This window comes from Corvus cornix, chromosome 15, assembly GCF_000738735.6.
Source record: "Corvus cornix cornix isolate S_Up_H32 chromosome 15, ASM73873v5, whole genome shotgun sequence".
Classification (NCBI taxonomy): Eukaryota; Metazoa; Chordata; class Aves; order Passeriformes; family Corvidae; genus Corvus; species Corvus cornix.
The window spans coordinates 9,324,571-9,344,487 of NC_046345.1; the positions used below are offsets into that span (position 1 = coordinate 9,324,571).

Consider the following 19,917-nt stretch of genomic DNA (forward strand, 5'->3'; position numbering starts at 1 on the left):
TTCTTACATGCAGTAGTTTGTTACTGAACAGGCCACCACAAACTGCTTACAACAGTGTATTATCTGAGCAAGAGCTTGTCAGATAATCCAAACTCTAGCTACAGAACTGCTTCTGACACCATTATGGTGAAAAGCATGTTTTGGGACATGAAACAATAAAAATGGCAGTTTAGTAAGATTTTTTTTTTTTTAAAAATTTGAATTTAGGCTAAAATATGGTTATGGATGTTAGAAATTACCAACTGGTATTTCAGTAACAGTTGCTATCTCTGCTGGAAATCAATTTTAGCTATTTTTAGCAGTCATGTTTCCCCACTGGGATTTAACACAATGGTTTTATAGTGGCATCTTCTCAATCATTAGTACTTTAACATTGATGTTCAGATTGTTGTGACCATCCCACAAACTCATCTTGAACAAAAAAAAAGAAACAAAAACCAGAACAAAACTAACACAACTTCTGCAATGAAGGCAAATCTGGATGACACACTTATTCACAACATTCTTTGTAACTGGATTATCAACTCTGACACACTCACGTACATACTCTGGTAAATTATTTCTTTCCTTTGCACCAATATACAGAAAAAAATTCTCCACAGAATAGGATATTTATCCCAAGGTAAGAGCTCAACCATCAGGTGATGTTCACGAATGCAGTACAAACTATTACCTTGACGTGAGGGGACTGCATTTTCTGATACATTTCCAGAGAATAATGATGAAGCCACATTTCAACAAAGATCTGCAAAACAAATATCTTCTCAGCTAGGGGAAGAGAAATAATCCTGCACTGTCAGTCAGAAGATAAACATAAGGAAAACCACAGTATATAACTTGAAAACTAAGCTGTACTGGTAAACAGCACCTATTCAAGATGTTTCAGGTTGTCATGTCAACGGCTGAGATGACAAACTCTTAGCACCTGCCAGGCATCAACTAGTCAGTTCAGCAACATGGCAGGAACTTGTTTCAGAACAACTGCTAAATCCAGATTTTCTTTTCCTTCTCTTGGTAGTGAACAAAACCAACTTAGCAGTGTTTAACCTTTGCATAGAGCATAGAACTGATCTAAGATTTAAAAAAGAAAATCAGGTGCAGAAACTTTTCCAGAAAAAAATATTCAAATGCCTGAGACCAGTTGTTAGATCCTTAGGCTAAAAAAAGATATTAAGTGCCTTTCTAAGCTACAACTTAACTGCTTCACAGTGGTTCTTTGCTGCATTAACAGAAAGCAACAGCTGCACTGCTCAATTCCAAAACCAGGCTAAAGCAAACTGGCCTAACTGCCTCTGCTTTAAAAAGAAGAGATCCCTCAGTGAGCAGAAAGAAATGTTGCAGGGCGTTTTCCTCCTTAAATGCAACGTACCTGAAGCAGTGTTTCTGATCTCCAGATCTCCTGGGAAGCTGGGTCAGCATTCACAGAGGGCTGGTGGGCAATGTGCCGTTTCAGCAGGCTGGTGTGATGCATGCCATAGGAGGAGAAAGGCACTGCTGGAGACCTTTGAGGACAAATGCATGGAAATATAGAAGTCAGTAAGCCTCGATGCAGTACAGGGGAATGTATCATTGCTTTTAATCAGTATTTTATAAACCAGAAAACAGGTTTTTAAACTGTATAATTGATTACATTTTCAAACTTCTGCAACTTACTGTTACTACTAATCACTTCAACTACAACTATAACCAAACACTGCATCACTATTCCTACGTAAAAAGTACATACGGATCGAAGTGTGGATGTTGCAAAATGATTAGAGGATCAGGGACATGGATTATTGATAAAACCAAATCAATAGAAGAGCTGTGCAGGCAAAGGCCTGCATGAGAAAAAACCTCCATGAGAAAGTGCCTGTGTGAGAAACAGGCCTGAGAAACAAAAAGGGAGTTTTAAGGAGGTACAGTCCTGTGCTGATAAGATGTACTGACCATGAGAAGGGAGGAAGATTTTTGATCTCTCAAAACAAAACATAAAGCTTGCCAAATGTAGTCTTTTATCTAACCCAATCATGTAGAAGTAAGAATGTGCTTTTGTAAGCTTAAACCAATCAAGAACCGATAAACTTGTATTCAATACTACATAAGCACCTCTGTATTGCTAATAAACAAAGCTTGCTCTACCAATCACATTGATTGTCTGCATGGCTTCCCCCACCCGAAAGTCGGCATTTGGCGCCCGAACAGGGACTGGGACTTCGTTTTCTTGACTAAGGTGGGAGACCGACGTGGCACCGATAAGCAGCGATCGGGGGGCAAAAGATCAGCAGCTGCAGGCAAGCGTCTGATCTGTGCCTGGACTGACCTGACACAGGGGTCCGCCGTTTCGGCTGACAAGGGCAAACCTGGGAAAAGGCTGCACAAATCCTGTCGACAGGGATTGCGGTAAGACGCGGATTGCGGTAGGACGCAGATATGGAAACAGAGGTTACCCTTGATTTATTTTTACACTTTTTAGAAAAGCGAGGAGTTAAAGAAGTAAACCTTTGTAAGGAACTAGCTGATCCAAGATCGTTTAAAAAGAAAGCTAAAGAAGCAAAAGCTCTCGGATTAATCTGGAGAGCAGTAACTGGCACTCTCGCAGAGATGAAAACAGAGAGGACAGTGGCCGCAGCTGCCATAGAGAGTGGCAGCTCCGGGTGTGGTGGCTCCGGGAAAGGAACAGATGGGGTCTTACGGAGCAGCGGGCACAGACTGGAGCGGAGTCCAGGGTAGCACGGTCCTTCCGGCTGGCTGCGGAAAACCAATTAAAAGCACAGCAGCACCCGTCCGCTCACTGCAGGAGCTGCTGAACTCAGCAGGGCAGGATGTTATCCCTCCGACGTCTGAGAGAGGAATGGCTGCGAACGTGGAAGCAGAGCCACCTGAGTCAGGGGGCGGGGCACAGGTGGGCCAAGGAGACACAGGCAGTCCTGGTGCCCGGCCGAAAGCGGCAGAGCAACCCAGAGGTCCTAAAGCTCCCCTGCTGAGCAGCAAAGTAATGTCCAGCTGTGAAGAGGCTTCTGCGGTTTCGTCGCCTGCAAAGACAGAGCCAGCCGGGGCTGCCGGGAGTCGGCCCTGGGAGGGGGAAAAGCACCAAGAAATGATACAAGAAGTAATCAAAAAGCTTGCTGACTTATCTACACGAAGCATTCTGCAGTTTATCTTTACAGCAGATGTTCTGTGTCTGAATGATTGCATCAGCATCGCACAGTCGTTGTTAACCCCTTCACAGTTCCTGCTCTGGGAACGAACGTGGAAACAGCTAGCACAAGAAGAAGCTAGCAAACATCAAAGTGACACACAAGACCCACTGTATGCACTCCAAGCTGACATGCTAACTGGAAGCAGAGCTTACAGGGCAACAGTAACACAGCTGACCATGCCCATAGTCATTCATCAGTTGTCACAGACTCTTGCCCACAAAGCCTTGTTGCCAGTACCTGAAAAGAAGAAGTCTCCCTCGTATGCAGCAGTCCAACAGGGGCTGTCAGAGCCATATGATCAGTGCATTGACTGTTTGTCAGCAGCCTTAAAGGATGCAACTGAGCTCTCTGAAGAGCATCAAGAGCAAATGTTCCAAACACTTGCATTTGAAAATGCTAACAGGCAAGCTAAGACAATTCTTGCCACGCTGCCCCAAGGAGCAAGTGTAGACGAGATGCTCGTACGTGCTACCTGTGCAGAACAGCCATCTCAAACAGGTGCTTTTACTGCAATGCTGCAGAATGTCCTGCAACAGGGACAAGTCATCACCGCAGCGCTGACCAGAGGGGTGCCCAGCAAGTGGTGCCGTGCTACGCTTACAGGACCCCAAAACGAGAAGGCGCAGTCAGCATCAGCTCCTGACGAAAGTGACGCCACTACTTCAACAGCTGGAACTCTGAGACCTGTCCCGAGGAGCCTTGGGAGAGGCTGCAGACGTGGCTGAGTGAAGGAGCTGAGGACTTGCCAGATCCACCACTCTCCGTAGCAGGAGAAATAGCGAGACCCTGGGGCGAATGTAACAGCTGCCCTAGGTGGTTGCTAGTGACTTGTGGTGGGTGTTGGGGAACTCTCTCCAAAGACAAAACTAAAAAGGAGAGTTGCATAAATTTTTAGGTATAGCATCAGACATAGAAATAGAGTAGGGAATTAGTTTTTTTGACTGTCTTGAGACGAGCATTAGCGGACATTTTCAATCAGCTGTCCGCCCATTTAGATGGAGTGAAAGCAGTCAATTTGGCTAGCATCTATGTTTTTTCCTGGTACTTCAGCAGCCAGGGCTTACGCTATTTTGCATAAACTTGCTTGCTGGGAGAGGGATAAGTTAAACATAACTTTGCAAACGCTTAATGAGTTAAGTGTAAATGTTACTAGTGGTAGACATACAATATTACAAAATTAAGTAGCCATTGATTTTCTACTACTAGCTCACAGCCACAGCTGTGAAGAGTTCTAAGGTATGTGCTGTATGAATCTTTCTAACCACTCTGTCCTAATTTACAAGCAGACAAGTGAGTTACATTAATTAACCACACAATTACAGAAAAAAGATGGTCTCAGCTTAGAAGGATGGTTAAAATCACTAGGTTTAAAATCATGGCTAGTTTCACTCGTGCAGCATTTAATTACTGTAAGACTAGTAATATTATTAATAATACTGTGCTTACTTTGTCTATGCCAATGCTTGCAAAAGATGATATACAAAGTTACTACATCTGTAGCAAATCAAATATTGCCTTTACAAAAAGAAAAAAGGGGAATTGTTGCAAAATGATTAGAGGATCAGGGACATGGATTATTGATAAAACCAAATCAATAGAAGAGCTGTGCAGGCAAAGGCCTGCATGAGAAAAAACCTCCATGAGAAAGTGCCTGTGTGAGAAACAGGCCTGAGAAACAAAAAGGGAGTTTTAAGGAGGTACAGTCCTGTGCTGATAAGATGTACTGACCATGAGAAGGGAGGAAGATTTTTGATCTCTCAAAACAAAACATAAAGCTTGCCAAATGTAGTCTTTTATCTAACCCAATCATGTAGAAGTAAGAATGTGCTTTTGTAGGCTTAAACCAATCAAGAACTGATAAACTTGTATTCAATACTATATAAGTGCCTCTGTATTGCTAATAAATGAAGCTTGCTCTACCAATCACATTGATTGTCTGCATGGCTTCCCCCACCCGAAAGTTGGCATGTGGAGGTGTTTTCTACTTGTTAGAGATTTTGTTCCAACAAGCCATATTTTGTCTGCACTGTTCCCACACTTTGCCCCTGGCACTGTAGCCATTACCTGGGAGTTGGGGAAGGGATGGCTCCCCCAGGATTTGAAGAAGGTGGGGGAAGGACACTTCCTTCTGTGGGCAGGAAACACTTCAGGTATGTGTCCACCAGGATGAAATAAGCACTGTTGGAAGGGCTGACATGATGGGTGACAGGTGAGTTCTGTAACAGACACACAGCGCATACGTGGGGTTTAAACACTGCTGCTTTAAGCCAGTGCTGGGGAGTGGTACCAGACTCCCTCAGCATAAAAAAGCAGAAGCCCAGTGGTTAGAAAGGGTGAATTGGCAGTAAAGACCCTTTGGAGCAAAGGTAAATGAGCTGTAAGAGAAACGTTGCTGTAACAATGACTGTAACCAAGCAGGAGAGGAGAGGTAACAACAGGCACAGGAACCAAATAACCACACCCCACAGTACCAAGCTGTGGTTATGACTGTAGAGAAATCCTTACTGGATACAGGGGGAGAGAAACTATTTGGAATCCACTGCCTGCTCCTTGTTGGCATGAGACTACGTACTGGTGTATCTAAGGTGGGTACTTTGTTTATTATCCAGTCTTCCATCATCAAGTGAACCAAAGCAATAAGAAATCCCAACAGAACAGATAAAATTGCTGTTAATTTAGCTACACAGCACCCCAGCAGGCTCGTAAAGCATTAAGGAGAAAGGTCAATACTATTTTAAGGGAAAAAAATGTGAAAGGTACTTACCTTCTGTGTAATCAAACTAATTGCAAAGTAAAACATGTAATATTCAAATGGATCTGGAAGAACAGAGTTAAGGATCACATAATAAATAACAGGTACAGCTGTTAAGATATTAGGAGATGCTGAATAGACACTACATTTGTACTTTGTCAATGCTAAATTACCTTGCTAGAGCTTTTGAGCAACTTCAGCCTTGGCTTCCTGCTTTCCAGCTGACTGAAACATTGGTAATTGAGGTGTTCTCTGTGTGACAAGGTGTGTTTGTGCTAATCTTGGCACATTTGACTATTTCAAACTGAAACCAGCACAGCTACAGCTACACTGCTTCCAAAAGTGCAAAGCTGCAAAGTGACCATGCCCTTTTCCTACCATATTGCACAAACTACAAGTAGTTACAAAACCAAAAATTGTGAAATACAAGCTCTACAGAAAACACTGGGAATTTTGTTGTTGACTTGATTAAGGCCAGAAATTCCTCCACCAAGGGTTTATAAGAGGACACATTTATTTTAAATTGTAATCTAAACATTTCTAATCAGCCCAAACTCTTCAGCATGACCATGATTTACCCCATATACATAATAAATGCGGAACAGAAACACTCATGATCTCTCAGTTTTAGATATTTAAAAAGAATTAGATACCCAACCGTTAAAAGGATACTAAGAGCCAAATTCAAACCTAAACCACCAGATGAAGGAAACTGGACTTTGTTGTGGTATAAAGAGCATTCTGGTAGAACTTGCTCTTGTATTGAAGCTTTCACAGGGCCCTGAAAGACAAAGTAATGAACTATTAATCTGGCTACTCAGCATATTGCAGACCATGTTTTCAGATAGTGAGATTCTGCATTCCAGCATTCTGGGGTGATCTCTACATTCAGCTCAGCGGGATTTTATTGCATTGCAGTAGCTCCTTGTCAAAATGCACGGTCTGTAGAGAACTCTCAACTTGCTCTCTGAAAATGAGTATTCAGTATTTTTAAAATTTAAATTCAGTATGTTTTTAAAAAGCCTTCACTGTGACTTTTCCAGTTGGAGTGGGAGCAGCAGAGTATTGGTGTTTGGCTGCTGGTTTTGATCAGGTAATTGAGCTGTGGACCAGCAATTACCACATATTTAAATGAGGTTTCATTTTGTTAAAGATTGTAGGACTACCTGAATCGATTTCTAGATAGCATGTAGGTGGTAGCAATGGAAGAAACACAGCAAAACAACTCTGCAGATGAATACTTTTGTTTGAAATGGGATACTTCATATCCAGGATAGCAGTTAGACTTCAAACACATGGGCACAAAGCATAGGCAGGGAAGACACTCTCTGTGATAAGTTTAGAAAGCTATTTTCAATCCTGCAACTACTAATAACCACACAACTCTCTCTGGGGACAGAGCAAGAATCACAGTGCAGCTTTCTTGGCTGAACACACATTTCCAGCTGCTGAGAACCACAATCTCCTAGAGATTTTATGGCTGGGAACTCTCCTCCTCCAGGAGCCATTTCAAGAAATGGGTCTGCTCTAAACCTGGAGCTATGAGGCTGTATCTTGGCCAATGCTGAAGTGTAGATATAAAATGCACGCAAAGTTCCAACAGTTGCAACAACAACTACATTCCCTTCTTACAAACTGTTCAGTTACTCACTGGAAGATATGAGACTGGGAAATCATATCTGTACTCTTCTGCCTGGAGTTTGTAAACCAGCTTCATCATCGGGCCACTGCAAACAAGCACCAGAAAGAAAATCCCATGGTAAATACCCTCTCCTGCCTCACTTCTGTGAAGTTAGGTTTGCATAATGGAAAAAGGTGAAACACTGGTCATTTGTTCACCAATTCATTTCTTAATCTGTGCTGAAATGAATGAGTTTACCTGGGATCCAGGAAATCCAAAGCCACAGAATATTCATTAGGATTTGTTTTTCCTTGCAAACAGCGAAGATTCCAGCCTATGATGATGCCATCCAGGCTGCCAAAAATGCTCTCCACCAGCCATGGGAAGATGCCATGTAGTTCCTTTAGGGAAAACAGATCCAAAGAATTAATGTGCACAATGCCTCACTTGGAAAGTCTCTACTGCATGTACTAAAACACACAGAGATATGTATGCCATTTATTTATGACTGTTTCTGGATTATCACTGGGAAGATCGTCCATTCAAAACGTTGCATTATAACATGACAATTATGGCAGATCTATCCTGATTTCTGATCCTACTGAAGTTGCAACAATGTTCATCAGCATCATTTGCAGTTATTTGCTATATTTTAAAAACAAGTGCTCTTTGTAAACTGAGGCTGAAAGGTATTAATGAAGGGTGGTGAAATGAAACAACCTTTTAATGACTAGAAAAATTCTGAATTCTTGGAAACACTGGATTCCCACTGTTTCACTGGGGGCCTTCAAAACTCAGAATCACAGAATCAGCTAGGTTGGAAAAGAGCTCTGAGATCATCGAATCCATCCTACGGCCGAACACCACCGTGTCAACCAGACCACGGCACTGAGTGGCACATCCAGCCTTTCCTTAAACACCTCCACGTGACTCCATCACCTCCCCGGGCAGCCCGTTCCAGGCCGTTTGTCTTGATAAGGCAAAGAAAACAATAATATAAAAACCCAATGCCCCTGAAACTTGCCAGGCAGTGAGGCTCTGAAAAAGCAGTGACTGTTCACCTTGGCAGGGAGCTCCTCGATGACCGTCTCCAGATCGTGGCACCTCTGCGCAAACGGTTTGTTGACACAGTCCGCCTTCAGCGTGGCCTGTTAGGAACCACAAGGGAAATCCGATCACCGCTGCGGGGCAGGACAGCACTCACCGCGGCCATGATGTGCGAAAATCCGCGCCTTGCGCCCCTCCTCCAGCGCAGCATTTCTGCCGACACCTGAGGCTGCACGGCCGCGGGTGCCTTCACAGGTACAGCACCAATGTACCGGGACACCGCTCCGCTGCCCGCCCGGCCCGGCCCCGCCCCGCCGCGCCCCGCGGGCTCGCACCGCTGCAGCGCGCCCATTCCCACCCAGCAGGCGGGAGCAGGGCCCCTGCAGCGCGGCCGTGGCCTCGCACCCACCAGCAGGAAGCTGGGCTGCTGCAGGTGCGGCCCGGCCATGCCGCCTGTCCCGGCCCTCAGCAGCCCCGGCCCGCAGCAGCCCCGGCCCCGCGCTCCCGCGCCCGCGCGGCCCTTCTGCGTCACGGCCCGCGCAGATGACGCCACCGCGGCGTTGCCACGGAGAAGGCCCCGCGCTGAGGGGGAGTAGGGCCCGCGGCCGGAGGGACTCAGCGCCTTCTCAGATCCATGGAATATTCTGAGTTGGAAGGGACCCACAAGCATCATCGAGTCCAGCTCCTGGCGGTGCACGGGTCACCCCAACAATCCCACCCTGTGCCTGAGAGCGTTGTCCAAACAATTCTTGAACTATGTCAGGTGTGGGCCCATGACCACTGCCCTGGGGAGCCTGTTCCTGTGCCCAGCCACCTTCTGGGGGAAGGACCTTTTCGTGATATCCAGCCCAAACCTCCCCTGACTCAGCTTTGTGCCGTTTCCTCGAGTTCTGTCCCTGGTCACCAGAGAGGAGATCGGTGCCTGCCCCTCCACTGCCCCTCGTGAGGATGAGTCCTCCCCTCAGTCTTCTCCAAGGTGAACGAAGTGCCCTCAGCCCTCAGCTGCTCCTCATAAACTTCCCCTTCGGACCCTTCACCATTCTCGTGTCCCTCCTTTGGATGCTCACTAATAGCTTAATGTCTTTTTTATACTGTAGTGCCCAAAATGGCACACAATATTCAAGGTGAGGCTACCCCAGTGCAGAGCAGAGTGGGACAATTCCCTGCCTTGCCTGGCTGGCGATGCTGTGCCTGATGTCCCCCAGGACACGGTTGGCCCTGCCAGGGCAATGGTGACTCACGTCCAACTTTCCAGGACCCTCAGGTCCCTTCCCACAACTGCTCTCCAGCCTTTTATTCCTCAGTCCATACACACAGCCAGGATTGCCCTGTCCTAGGTACAGAATCTGTCACTCCTGTTAAATTTCATACGGTTGGTGATTGCCCAGCCCTCTGATTTACCGAGGTCCCTCTGCAGGGCCTCTCTGCCCTAGAGGGAGTGCCCCATAATCCGTGTTTGGGGCTCCAGAGGTTTCTTTCGCAGCCGTACCCAGAGATCTGTTGAAAACTCGTGGTCTCCCAAGGCAGAGGGAGCCGCGGGCAAACGCTGACATCGACTCCCGGCTTGGTGGGGAGGCGAGGCCATCCTTTGCTGATATTGGTGTGGGATGAGCATCGTGTGAGCAAATTAAAAGCAGTGAGGGCAAAGGCAGACCTCATTGATAACACACACCTCCTGACTGTTCACAAGGGCAGTTTTGTCCAAACTATGGCACGCGTGGGTGTGTCCTGTGCTGGATGTGATGCACACATGCGTGTGTGTCCACGTCCCTTTGTAGATAGAGACTGACTATGAGTGAGCACAGGCTCTTGAGGGGTCGGTCCGTCCTCCAGGCGGGGATAACGAGCTGCTTTAGCTCCAGAAAAAGCTACTGGGACTTGATGGCAAAGATTCTGCGATGTGTTTATTTAGCTGTAAAAGTTATACGTGTGAATGTCAGGAATTAAGGAAACACTAGACCTGATGTATTTTCAGTGAGTGATAGGATCGGAGAGAGAAAGCAAGAAGAAATAAAGGATTGTGTGAATATGTGGAAACAGAACACTGGAGGTGCTCAGTGGGGATGGCTCAGTGATCCCTGTTCAAGCAAATAGCTGCATGGGAGAAATACATCAAATTATTTTAAGAACTAATGGAACTGCTGAGGAGAGCTGTGGAACGACAGTTTGGTGTGCTCTGGAGCCTACTGAAATTGATGGTATAGGTCCATTTTCCCTCTTCCGTGTATCATTTTCAAATGTGTATATCAAGACTGTATATGTATTTTTTTTCCCATTTTGCAGATGCAAAGACCGAAGTCCAGAAAAGCTGTGTCACCTTACCTAGGTTTCCTCTGATATGCCACTTACCTACGTTTCGTCTTTCCCTTCCTCCCAAATTTTAGCTGCCTTTAAGCCACAGCAACAGGAAAGGCTTTTTTCTGTTGTTGGTATGTTTTTCCTGAGAGAAGTATTCCTGGGAGAGTTGGAGGCTGAGCTGTTTCCTGCAAGTATGGATTCCATGTTTTGGGGCTTGTTTTATGTTTTTATCATTCATTGTCAGAGGTTTCTGACAGGCATAGAAGTGGCTAACCAGACATACTAAGAGCTCTTCTAGGTAGCCTCACATTTTGTCACCTTGGTGTAATCACTAGAGCATCAATCAAACTCTACAGAGGTAATTAAGTTAATGTAATTGTCATAAAGATGAATGATTCAATTTGTGCCTAGAAGATTGAGTTAATACAACACCCAGTTACCAGAAAATCCACGAGGAAAAGAGAGCCTCTAAATCCTCCAATGCCAGCTTGCACTGTTACTGATGCTCAGGTTAGACATTTGGGACAAGTAAGGAACCAGACTGTGTGGTTCTGGTGCTCACAGTGCTGTCTCTGGACTGCACACAGCCTTTTTTCTGAAAGCTGTACTAAAAACCTTTGCATTAATTTATATGGGGCATCCACTGCATCATCCACAGGCATCAATGGGAAGTTTGGGTTCAGGAGCATTACATCAAGGCTTTAGTAAGTGGCTTTTCCCCTTTAAAATGAAGTGGTGTTTGTAGTGAGAGACGCCATCTTTTATAGAGCTGATGGATATCAGAGGGAGAAACAGAAGCTTTTGGACACACCAGCTTCTCTTGAAGTCTGAGTCAGATGCAGCAAACAAGTCCAAGCTGGGAACACATGACTATAACTTCAACCTGGTTATGCTGATTTATGAAAGGAAAAGACAAATTAGAAATAATCTAATTTAGAGAAATAGTATAGGCATCTGATAACATAGACTTTGTTGCTTTTGCAGGATTAATTTAATCTCTTCCTGTAAGTACACGTTAGAGTGTTCTAACAGGGAAGATCTGTCAAATGTTTTCTTTTGGCTGGAGAATTGTTTGGGTGTTGATATGTCAGGGATGGGTGAAGTGATTGGAAAACATACAGTCTGTTCAGATGTGATGGGAACAAAACCAGACTACCAGTTAATGAGAAACCATCTGGAACAGGACCTGGATTCATAAAGGTGAGGAGAAAAGGGGAATTTTCAAAACTGTCATTATGTTTCTAGCCCAACCAAAGTAACTTCTCTCTCCAAAGCTGTTCAGTTCATGCAGACATCAATTTTATACTGTTCCTGACATGCACAGGCCTGCTAAGGCTGTCAGCCAGAGTTTCACATGGCTAGGGATGGGACTTCATGTGTAGTCTGAGAAAACATTAACTCACCCAGTGCATGTGATGGCTTTTCCTGTGAAGGAAGTGTCAGCAGGCACTCAGGGTGCATTGAACCATTGCAGATGAGGCATCCCCTTCTCCACCCAGTTTGAGTGTGCAGCTCTTTGGGCATCCATGGTCATTTTTCCTAATGATTTCTACAAATTTGTTCTATTCTTGCCTAGTTTCTGCAGGCAGAGATTGCCTAAGATATTGCATGACAGCATGGTATCAGGAGTTCCAGCTCGAGCTTGCCTCCCACAGTCTTGGGAGTACCTTAAGAATAGTCTGATTCAATAAGCAGTGTATTTTGCACCTGTTTATGGGTATATGGAGTTTTGCAACTTTGGCAGTCCCATTTTGAAGATTTTCTTCTCCATATGAAGTGCTAGAAATTTGGTTTTAATTAAAATTGGATTTTGTCCATAATCACATGAATCCAGGAGTTTGAGGCATAAATAATCTCAGCATTTCAACACGGGATAAAATATGAGTACTGGTGGCAGTGTGTGTGAACATAATGCATTATGCAGGGAGCTAAAGCAACTCTTGGATCGAGAGTCTGAGGAAGCTGGAATATGGTAACCATTACTGAGTTTTGCTTTTTTATCATAGTGGTTGAGTGTGAGTGACCAAGACATGGACCTAGACCAGCAGGGAATCTGAATAGTTTATTCAAAAGAAACAAGCTGGTTTTATACACTTTTTTAAGGCGTAGTATTTCCTTACATGGTAATTCTCGCTATGTGACCTATCCCATGTTGCCACGTCAGCAACACGCTTTCTAAATGTCCTTCTATGGGGTGATCACATGGCGTTCACCCATCTGTCAGCTGCCGGCAGGCTCCTCTCCATAGGAGTCTGCCGTGTGACACCTCCTCCTTCCAGGGTCCAGTGGAGACAAGCCTCTCTGTGCCGCCATGTGCTCCTTTGTGCTGCCACGTGCTCCTCTGTGCTGCCATGTGCTCCTCTGTGCTGCCATGTGCTCCTCTGTGCTGCCACGTGCTCCTTTGTGCCGCCACGTGCTCCTTTGTGCCGCCACGTGCTCCTTTGTGCCGCCACGCGCTCCTTTGTGCCGCCATGTGCTCCTTTGTGCCGCCACGTGCTCCTTTGTGCCGCCACGTGCTCCTCTGTGCCGCCACGTGCTCCTTTGTGCCGCCACGTGCTCCTTTGTGCCGCCACGTGCTCCTTTGTGCCGCCACGTGCTCCTTTGTGCCGCCATGTGCTCCTTTGTGCCGCCATGTGCTCCTTTGTGCCGCCACGTGCTCCTCTGTGCCGCCATGTGCTCCTTTGTGCCGCCACGTGCTCCTTTGTGCCGCCACGTGCTCCTTTGTGCCGCCACGTGCTCCTTTGTGCCGCCACGTGCTCCGTTGTGCCGCCACGTGCTCCGTTGTGCCGCCATGTGCTCCTTTGTGCCGCCATGTGCTCCTTTCTGCTGCCATGTGCTCCTTTGTGCTACCATGTGCTCCTCTGTGCTGCCATGTGCTTCTGCAGGCACATCCCACAGCCCATAACCCAATTCTGTCATATCTCTCCCCACAGCTGAGGTCTGGGATTGGGCTTTGAGAAGTAAAGCCACACTTAAGGTACCATTTTCCATTCTAGTTGCTGGTGGTCCATATTCTGATTTTAAGTAAGGTTGGCCTGGGCAAGAAAACACTTTGTGCCATTTGTGAGAAGCTTTTCCTGTGTATTTTGAAGGAAACAGTGCTTCAAGCTGATAACTATGCTTTCATTTCCAGAAATTTCCCTGTTTCTAAAGCAAGATCTTGTTGCAGTAAGATAAGGATGAATTGCTCAGCTTTAACTAATACTTGAAGTGTGCAGTAGGAGCTCTGCTTGCTATTTATACTTTGCCAAGTTGATGTTCCTATTTCTCAGTTCACCAGGTTTCTGCAGAGTGCCACTGATAGCAAAGTCACCTTCTCCTCATGAGTTGCAGTTCTACCTGTGGGGCTATAGAACAGGGGCACTATGAAGGAGGAGGTTGCCTTTGGCTGCACCTACATCCTACCCCTGGATGTGCACAGTGCTCCACACAGCCCTGAAGGGAGGAGCAGGCTCCTGATTAAATGCTTATCTGTCTGTGGAATTTGTTACAGAGCCCCAAATCAGCCTCTACATTCTTTGCATTTCCAGCTGTACAGTCTGGACCTTCCAGAGAGAATCTTTATTTGTCAGGTAATTACTGTTCTCATTTAGAACAGACACCTGTTTGTGTTCCAACACATTTCCAAGGGTCTTCCCAACTGCATGATATTCAACCAGTGTGGTGGAGAAGCATCTGTCCTTCTGCAGAGGGACAGTGATATTCCTTGCTCCACGGTGATGGGTACCTACAAATATGATCACTCTTGCTGTGTCCCTGAAAGGCAGCTTCTCTATCTACAAGATTTGTGTTAGGTGAGTTTTCCCAAGGAACCTGCCTAGCTGTCACCATGGCAAGATGTCCTTGGATTAGTTTAGCATCCAGGTCCTTTTATAACCCCAGTACTCAAAAAAACCCTACATAAGTAAATACAGCTCTAAGCTGGTTAATAAAATGAAATATAATAAAGAAAAAATAATAGCCTTAGGAAGGGAGGCAGTTCAGAGCTATAATATGAATGGAATAAGCTGTAGCTGGTTGGTTTTGTAACTGATACAGTATTTCATGTTATTTTTATCCTTCCAGTTAATACCAGATACTGCCATTCTTAAAGAGCAGTGAATCTATTTAATGATACCTTTAATAATCTCCGCTTTCCTTTTGAAAGCCATATTTTGGAAGCAGAATGTCTCTTCCACTAATGGCTTTCTGCCAACTGGCTTTCATCTTTATCCTTTCTGATTCTGCAGTCTTTTACCCCTGTGAATAATTTGCTCTTAGAGCATGCTGTTTTTAGCTCCTGGCAGTCAAGAAGAGAGAAAGCAATGTAGATTGCTGGGGTGAGTGACCAGGAGGTGACACTTGAAAGCCTTGAATATTGGCTGCTTCAGCCTGACAAGCACGATGAAGTGTGCATGAATGGGGAATGACATGGAGCCATGAAGGAGGATCAGTCACAGGACCTCAGAAAAGAATATGAAAAAGAGCAAATAAGTAAGATCCCTTGAGGCAGAAAGTAGAGATTCATGTAAGAAGCTTCTGTGAATACTGGACAACTTCTGGTGTAGACTCACCTTTCAAATCTTTTACTCACATTTATTGTCCAGCTTCTTTTTTTAGTTTGGCTTAACAATGTGTGAGGCCACAGGTTTTCATGAAGATGCTTACAGACATGGCATTGACATTTGTATTTAATCAAATACACTTTTAAAGATAGTTTGGATTTATATGATTTTTATCTTCTCAGAAGCTGACACTTTCTTTTTCTTTGAAGATGGAAGATGGATTTGTTTCCTTGCAGTACAAGTGTTGAAGTTGCTTTTCTAATATAACACCATTTTAAATGTAACAGATTTACCACTAACCATTATTTGCTTCTTTAATTTTATTTCTCAGTCCAAGTGCCCAATTCTGTAACCAAAATTGTCATGATAAAATCTCCCAGTCATATGGGAGATGGAATTAAGGATGGAATTAAGAGTTTCTGCTTTGGATGCCAAGCCAAGCGTTCAAGAGCATTTGAAATGTTGAAATGAGAGAAACTGTCTTGGAACAGGCTGTTCTTATCCTGAACCAGATTTCTTGGTGCATTTCCAGCAGTACTGAACATAACTGAGAATGGGCCCCAGAACTAAAATTTGGTACCCAGTAGGACAGGACCTGTTCTACAGCTTTGCTCCCTGGGGCGTTGGAGCTAACCTAAAGCAAACTGTGTGCAGGGCCACCAGGCTCATGTGTGCTGTGTGTGAATGCAGGACACAGAGCAGATAGATTACCAGCCAACAATTCATCCTATGCACGTGAAGTTCTCAATTGCCAGATTTCCTGGGTTGAAGTTTATTTTGTATCATGAGACTGAATTTAAAATAAACCCTGCAATTCTTCATTGTGTGTCAGCCTGTAATACATGTAGGAAGGTCAGTGGGATCATATCTGGTGCAGGATGGTACCTAAGGTCTTACAGGAATACTATAAAAAAACAGAACATCACATTGTTCTGTTCTCCAATACTAAAATTTTATAATCTTGCATCTAAATATGAACTATTGAATAGTGAATGTCACAGTAAGTGCCTGTAAATCATTCAAGTTTGGAGAATAAATAAAACATTTGCCTGAGGGGAAATATAAATTTTTATTCCCCCTGTGGTGGGAAATGAATGTGATTTGTAGGATTGCTGTTGGTTAAAATGAAATACAGTTTATTGCATAAAGATGAAGGGATTCAGAGAAGTGCCATGTGCAGGGTTATTTCTGTTGTGCTAAGTGTATGGCTTGACTATCAGCAGGTCCTGTTCTAGGGAGCTCAGAGACAGACTGAGAGTAGAAATCGTGCCTGGACTGGGCTGTCATTCAAGGATAGAGGTCAGACTGTGTGGCAGGTACCTCATGCCTCCATATCCTGTTCTTATATCCTTCAAGTTCAGAAGTTTTAGAGTTGCTGAACAAGCCACAGTAGAGGAAAAAAAGGCATTGGCAACCTTAGGTATCTAAGGTGATGCTAGCTGGAAATTATTGAAATGCATAAGCAGAAAAACCCAGAAATTTCTGAGTGTTTGCAGCTCCAGGGGTTAAAAAATTGCCACCATCAATGCCAGAAGAGCTGTTGCTGAACCTGGAGCCCTATCAGTAATTTTCTCCAGACCTATCATCTGTTTTGTGTAGCGCAAAACATGATGTAATGTCAAGAACATTATTGAAGCAATGCTTCAGGAACAGCGTGGGGAAGATCCTTTTTCCTGTAGGTGTCCTCATCTCGCAATCTTTTCACTAAATTGTGTATTAGTTTCTAAATGCCCTGAGGCACTGATGGATTCTGCACAGATGTTTCTCAAAATACAGCCCACCTGACATGACAGAGTACTCATCAAAGCAACACTAGGGACAGTTGGGTCTATCCCCACATAAACCTTACCAAGTTTTGCAGTGAATCCCATTGTATAAGTCTCAGTACAGACATAGAGTTAGGAACCAAAGAAAGAGAAATCTAGATGTACAGTGAGAGAGGGGCACTCAAGAGGGGTTATCAAGGGGTTGTCAAAAAAGTGAGAAAACTGTTAGTAGGGTTCCCTCAACACCTCATGCCCTAGGAGTGCAGCTATTATTCTGGCTTAGAGCCAAGTCAAAGTTTAAAGTCAATATTATGGCTCTGAGAATGAGAAATTCAACCATATAGTAGGAGTGGAGTTCAGAGGTGATACCACAATGAAATGAGGGCTTTTTCTTGGGCTCTCCCCTGAGCGATCCTTTGACTGGGGGCTGGAGTGCACCATGGATAAGGGACATCTTAGGGGTAGGTGAGGGATGGGGTCTAGTGGCTCTTAGGCAGAGACAGTGGAGTCATAGGATCTTTTAAGTCAGAAAAGGCTTTTAAGACCATAAAGTCTAACAGTTAACCCAGCACTGCCTTCTCAGCCAGAGCCTTGTTCCCCTGTGCCTCCTGAGCTGTATTTCCTGGGCTCAGTGCAGATGGTGCCCATGCCAGCACCATCCAGGCACCCCAGCTGACCAGGAATGTAACCAGAACCAGAGGTGTGGAGCCTGCACAGCAGCCCCCAATGCCCTGGCAGGGGATCCACTCCTGCTGAAAGCATTAGGGCTGTCAGTGCCAGAGAGGAAAAGAACCATGCCATGGATTTTTCCTCAGCACAGCCAGGGTTAACACAATACACCCTCAACACCCACTTATTTTTCTTGGGACAGAGCTACTCTCCTATATAAATAGAGATTAAGTTCATTGCATCCTTCTAAAGGACCCACTATCAAATTGTGTTTAGAATTGCACAGAGGTCCAGGGAGAGGGCAGAGTTCCCAATTTCACTAATGAACTTTGCTTCCAAGCCTGTATCTTTTTTTTTTTTAAACTCTTCTCTATTTCCCAGAAATGTGTTCTGCTTTTCGACTCTTAGAATTCATATCTCATATTTCAGCATGCTGAGAGATTCCAGCTCCAGATTCCTTACTTCCTGTCCATGACAGTTTAACCTCTAGGCATTCACATTGCTTCCTCACCATCATCGAGCTGTAGCTGTGTGTTCCTCTCCTATTGCTGTCCACTTCATACTGTTCTCTGCTGTTCTCTGTTTGGATTTAACATTCCTATTACATCTAATAAAAGGAAGTGACTAAACACCAACTTTTACATCATTTTGCTGTTAACTGACATTATATGGCTGATCAGAAATGCCAAATTACAGCCTCAAGAAGAACAAAACTTAGCTATATTTCTTCTAAGAGCTGTATTTCCAGGATGAGAATTCATGCTGCACTGTCACAAATGAGCAGGCATCAGCTTGAAGCAAGGAGGTGCCTGAGGGCTACTTCCAACTTCTGACCTTGTTATTGAGGGTACTACTGTGATGGTGGGATATTATTAGTTTCAGAAATGCAGACACGCATCCTCTGCAGCAAATAGTCACCATTAATCCTTACTTTGCTGAGTCACTGGGGAACCACCAATGGAACTGCTTGGGCTCAAAAGCAAGTTCCATCTTAAATTTCATGTGGAAGCTGGCTATTATGGATAGCAGCTCTTAACTGTGGTCTGATGTAAATATTATTCTCTGTCACGTTCTCTGTTGGAAATTATTTCCAGTCCATCATGTGTTCTCAGTGGGACAGATATGTTGTCACTGCTTCTGTCATGATTGTCGATTCAGCACTTAAACCTTGAATCTCAGGTGACTTCATGTGGCAACATAAATACAGCTGGGATAGGAACCTGCTTTTGGGTTTCCAGTGGGTCATGGGAAATGAAGTTTATAATTTGTAAGCTATGATTTGAGATGGTTCTGTGTTTATCTTGAACTCCTCTGTCACAACATATTTGCATTATCAGGAGATCCCACTTAACTGTCTAACACATTCCTGAGGCATGAGCATGCACTGACTGTAGGTGCAGGGTTATGGTTGAATGGATAAAGCCTGTGTTTTTGTAAAAGAGTAAGAGGTTACTTAAATCTCCCTTGTTCTTTCTTGTTGTAAATCCCTTTATAGTTCATATTCCAGGACTCCTGCTGAGCTATGACTGTACTTCAGCTTGTTTTTCAGAAAAGCCCCAAAAAGTTGGCTCAGTTGCCCAAAGGGTCAGAGGACAGGCAGCTCTTTGAGTCTCAGTGAGTTTCTTTCTCTCTGATTGTTCATTTAGAGTAACCAAAGAGTTCCCAAAGCCTTTATTCTGAATTGTTGCATGGGCTGCTCCTTGGGACTTCAGGGCTCAAAGTGCTGCAGTCAGGACGGTGTTAAAGGGGGCATAATTGGCAGTGGGTTTCAGGAGCTGCTGCTTTGAGAGTGGCTCTTTCCTGATCACCTCATTGCTCTGGGCTCACTGGAGGGGCAGCAATAGGTGACAGGCCTGACAGCAGAGTCCTCTCCAGTGGTGAAGTGACAGTGTTTCCTTAGGTCAAATATAGCTACTTTGGTAAGTCCTGTTTTTCTAAAGCAGAGACTCACCACTGTTATTCCATGGCTGGAATAACAGCAGTCTGGGAGATGACAAGTGATGAGCCTGATGGGAAGCAGCACAGTGAAGATGTGTTT

General features: G+C 44.7%; 1 protein-coding gene across 5 annotated transcripts in view; it reads right to left on the reverse strand.

The window, feature by feature from the left end:
* The window catches only part of SMPD4 (sphingomyelin phosphodiesterase 4), a 23,624-nt gene extending 14,528 nt beyond the window's left edge, over window positions 1-9,096 (reverse strand). For 4 of the 5 annotated variants that reach the window (XM_039560773.1, XM_039560771.1, XM_039560770.1 and 1 more), the window contains exons 1-9: window positions 9,012-9,096; window positions 8,617-8,703; window positions 7,814-7,956; window positions 7,586-7,661; window positions 6,607-6,715; window positions 5,947-5,999; window positions 5,247-5,398; window positions 1,370-1,502; window positions 674-745 (exon numbers count right to left, since the gene is read on the reverse strand). In XM_039560773.1, the coding sequence (XP_039416707.1) occupies window positions 674-745; window positions 1,370-1,502; window positions 5,247-5,398; window positions 5,947-5,999; window positions 6,607-6,715; window positions 7,586-7,661; window positions 7,814-7,956; window positions 8,617-8,703; window positions 9,012-9,050 (864 nt within the window). In that variant the 5' untranslated portion in view covers window positions 9,051-9,096. Of the gene's footprint in view, window positions 1-673; window positions 746-1,369; window positions 1,503-2,674; window positions 5,194-5,246; window positions 5,399-5,946; window positions 6,000-6,606; window positions 6,716-7,585; window positions 7,662-7,813; window positions 7,957-8,616; window positions 8,704-9,011 lie in introns of those variants that run through there. The other variant, XM_039560772.1, reaches the window with a different exon arrangement.
* Between the last annotated feature and the right edge of the window lie 10,821 nt (window positions 9,097-19,917).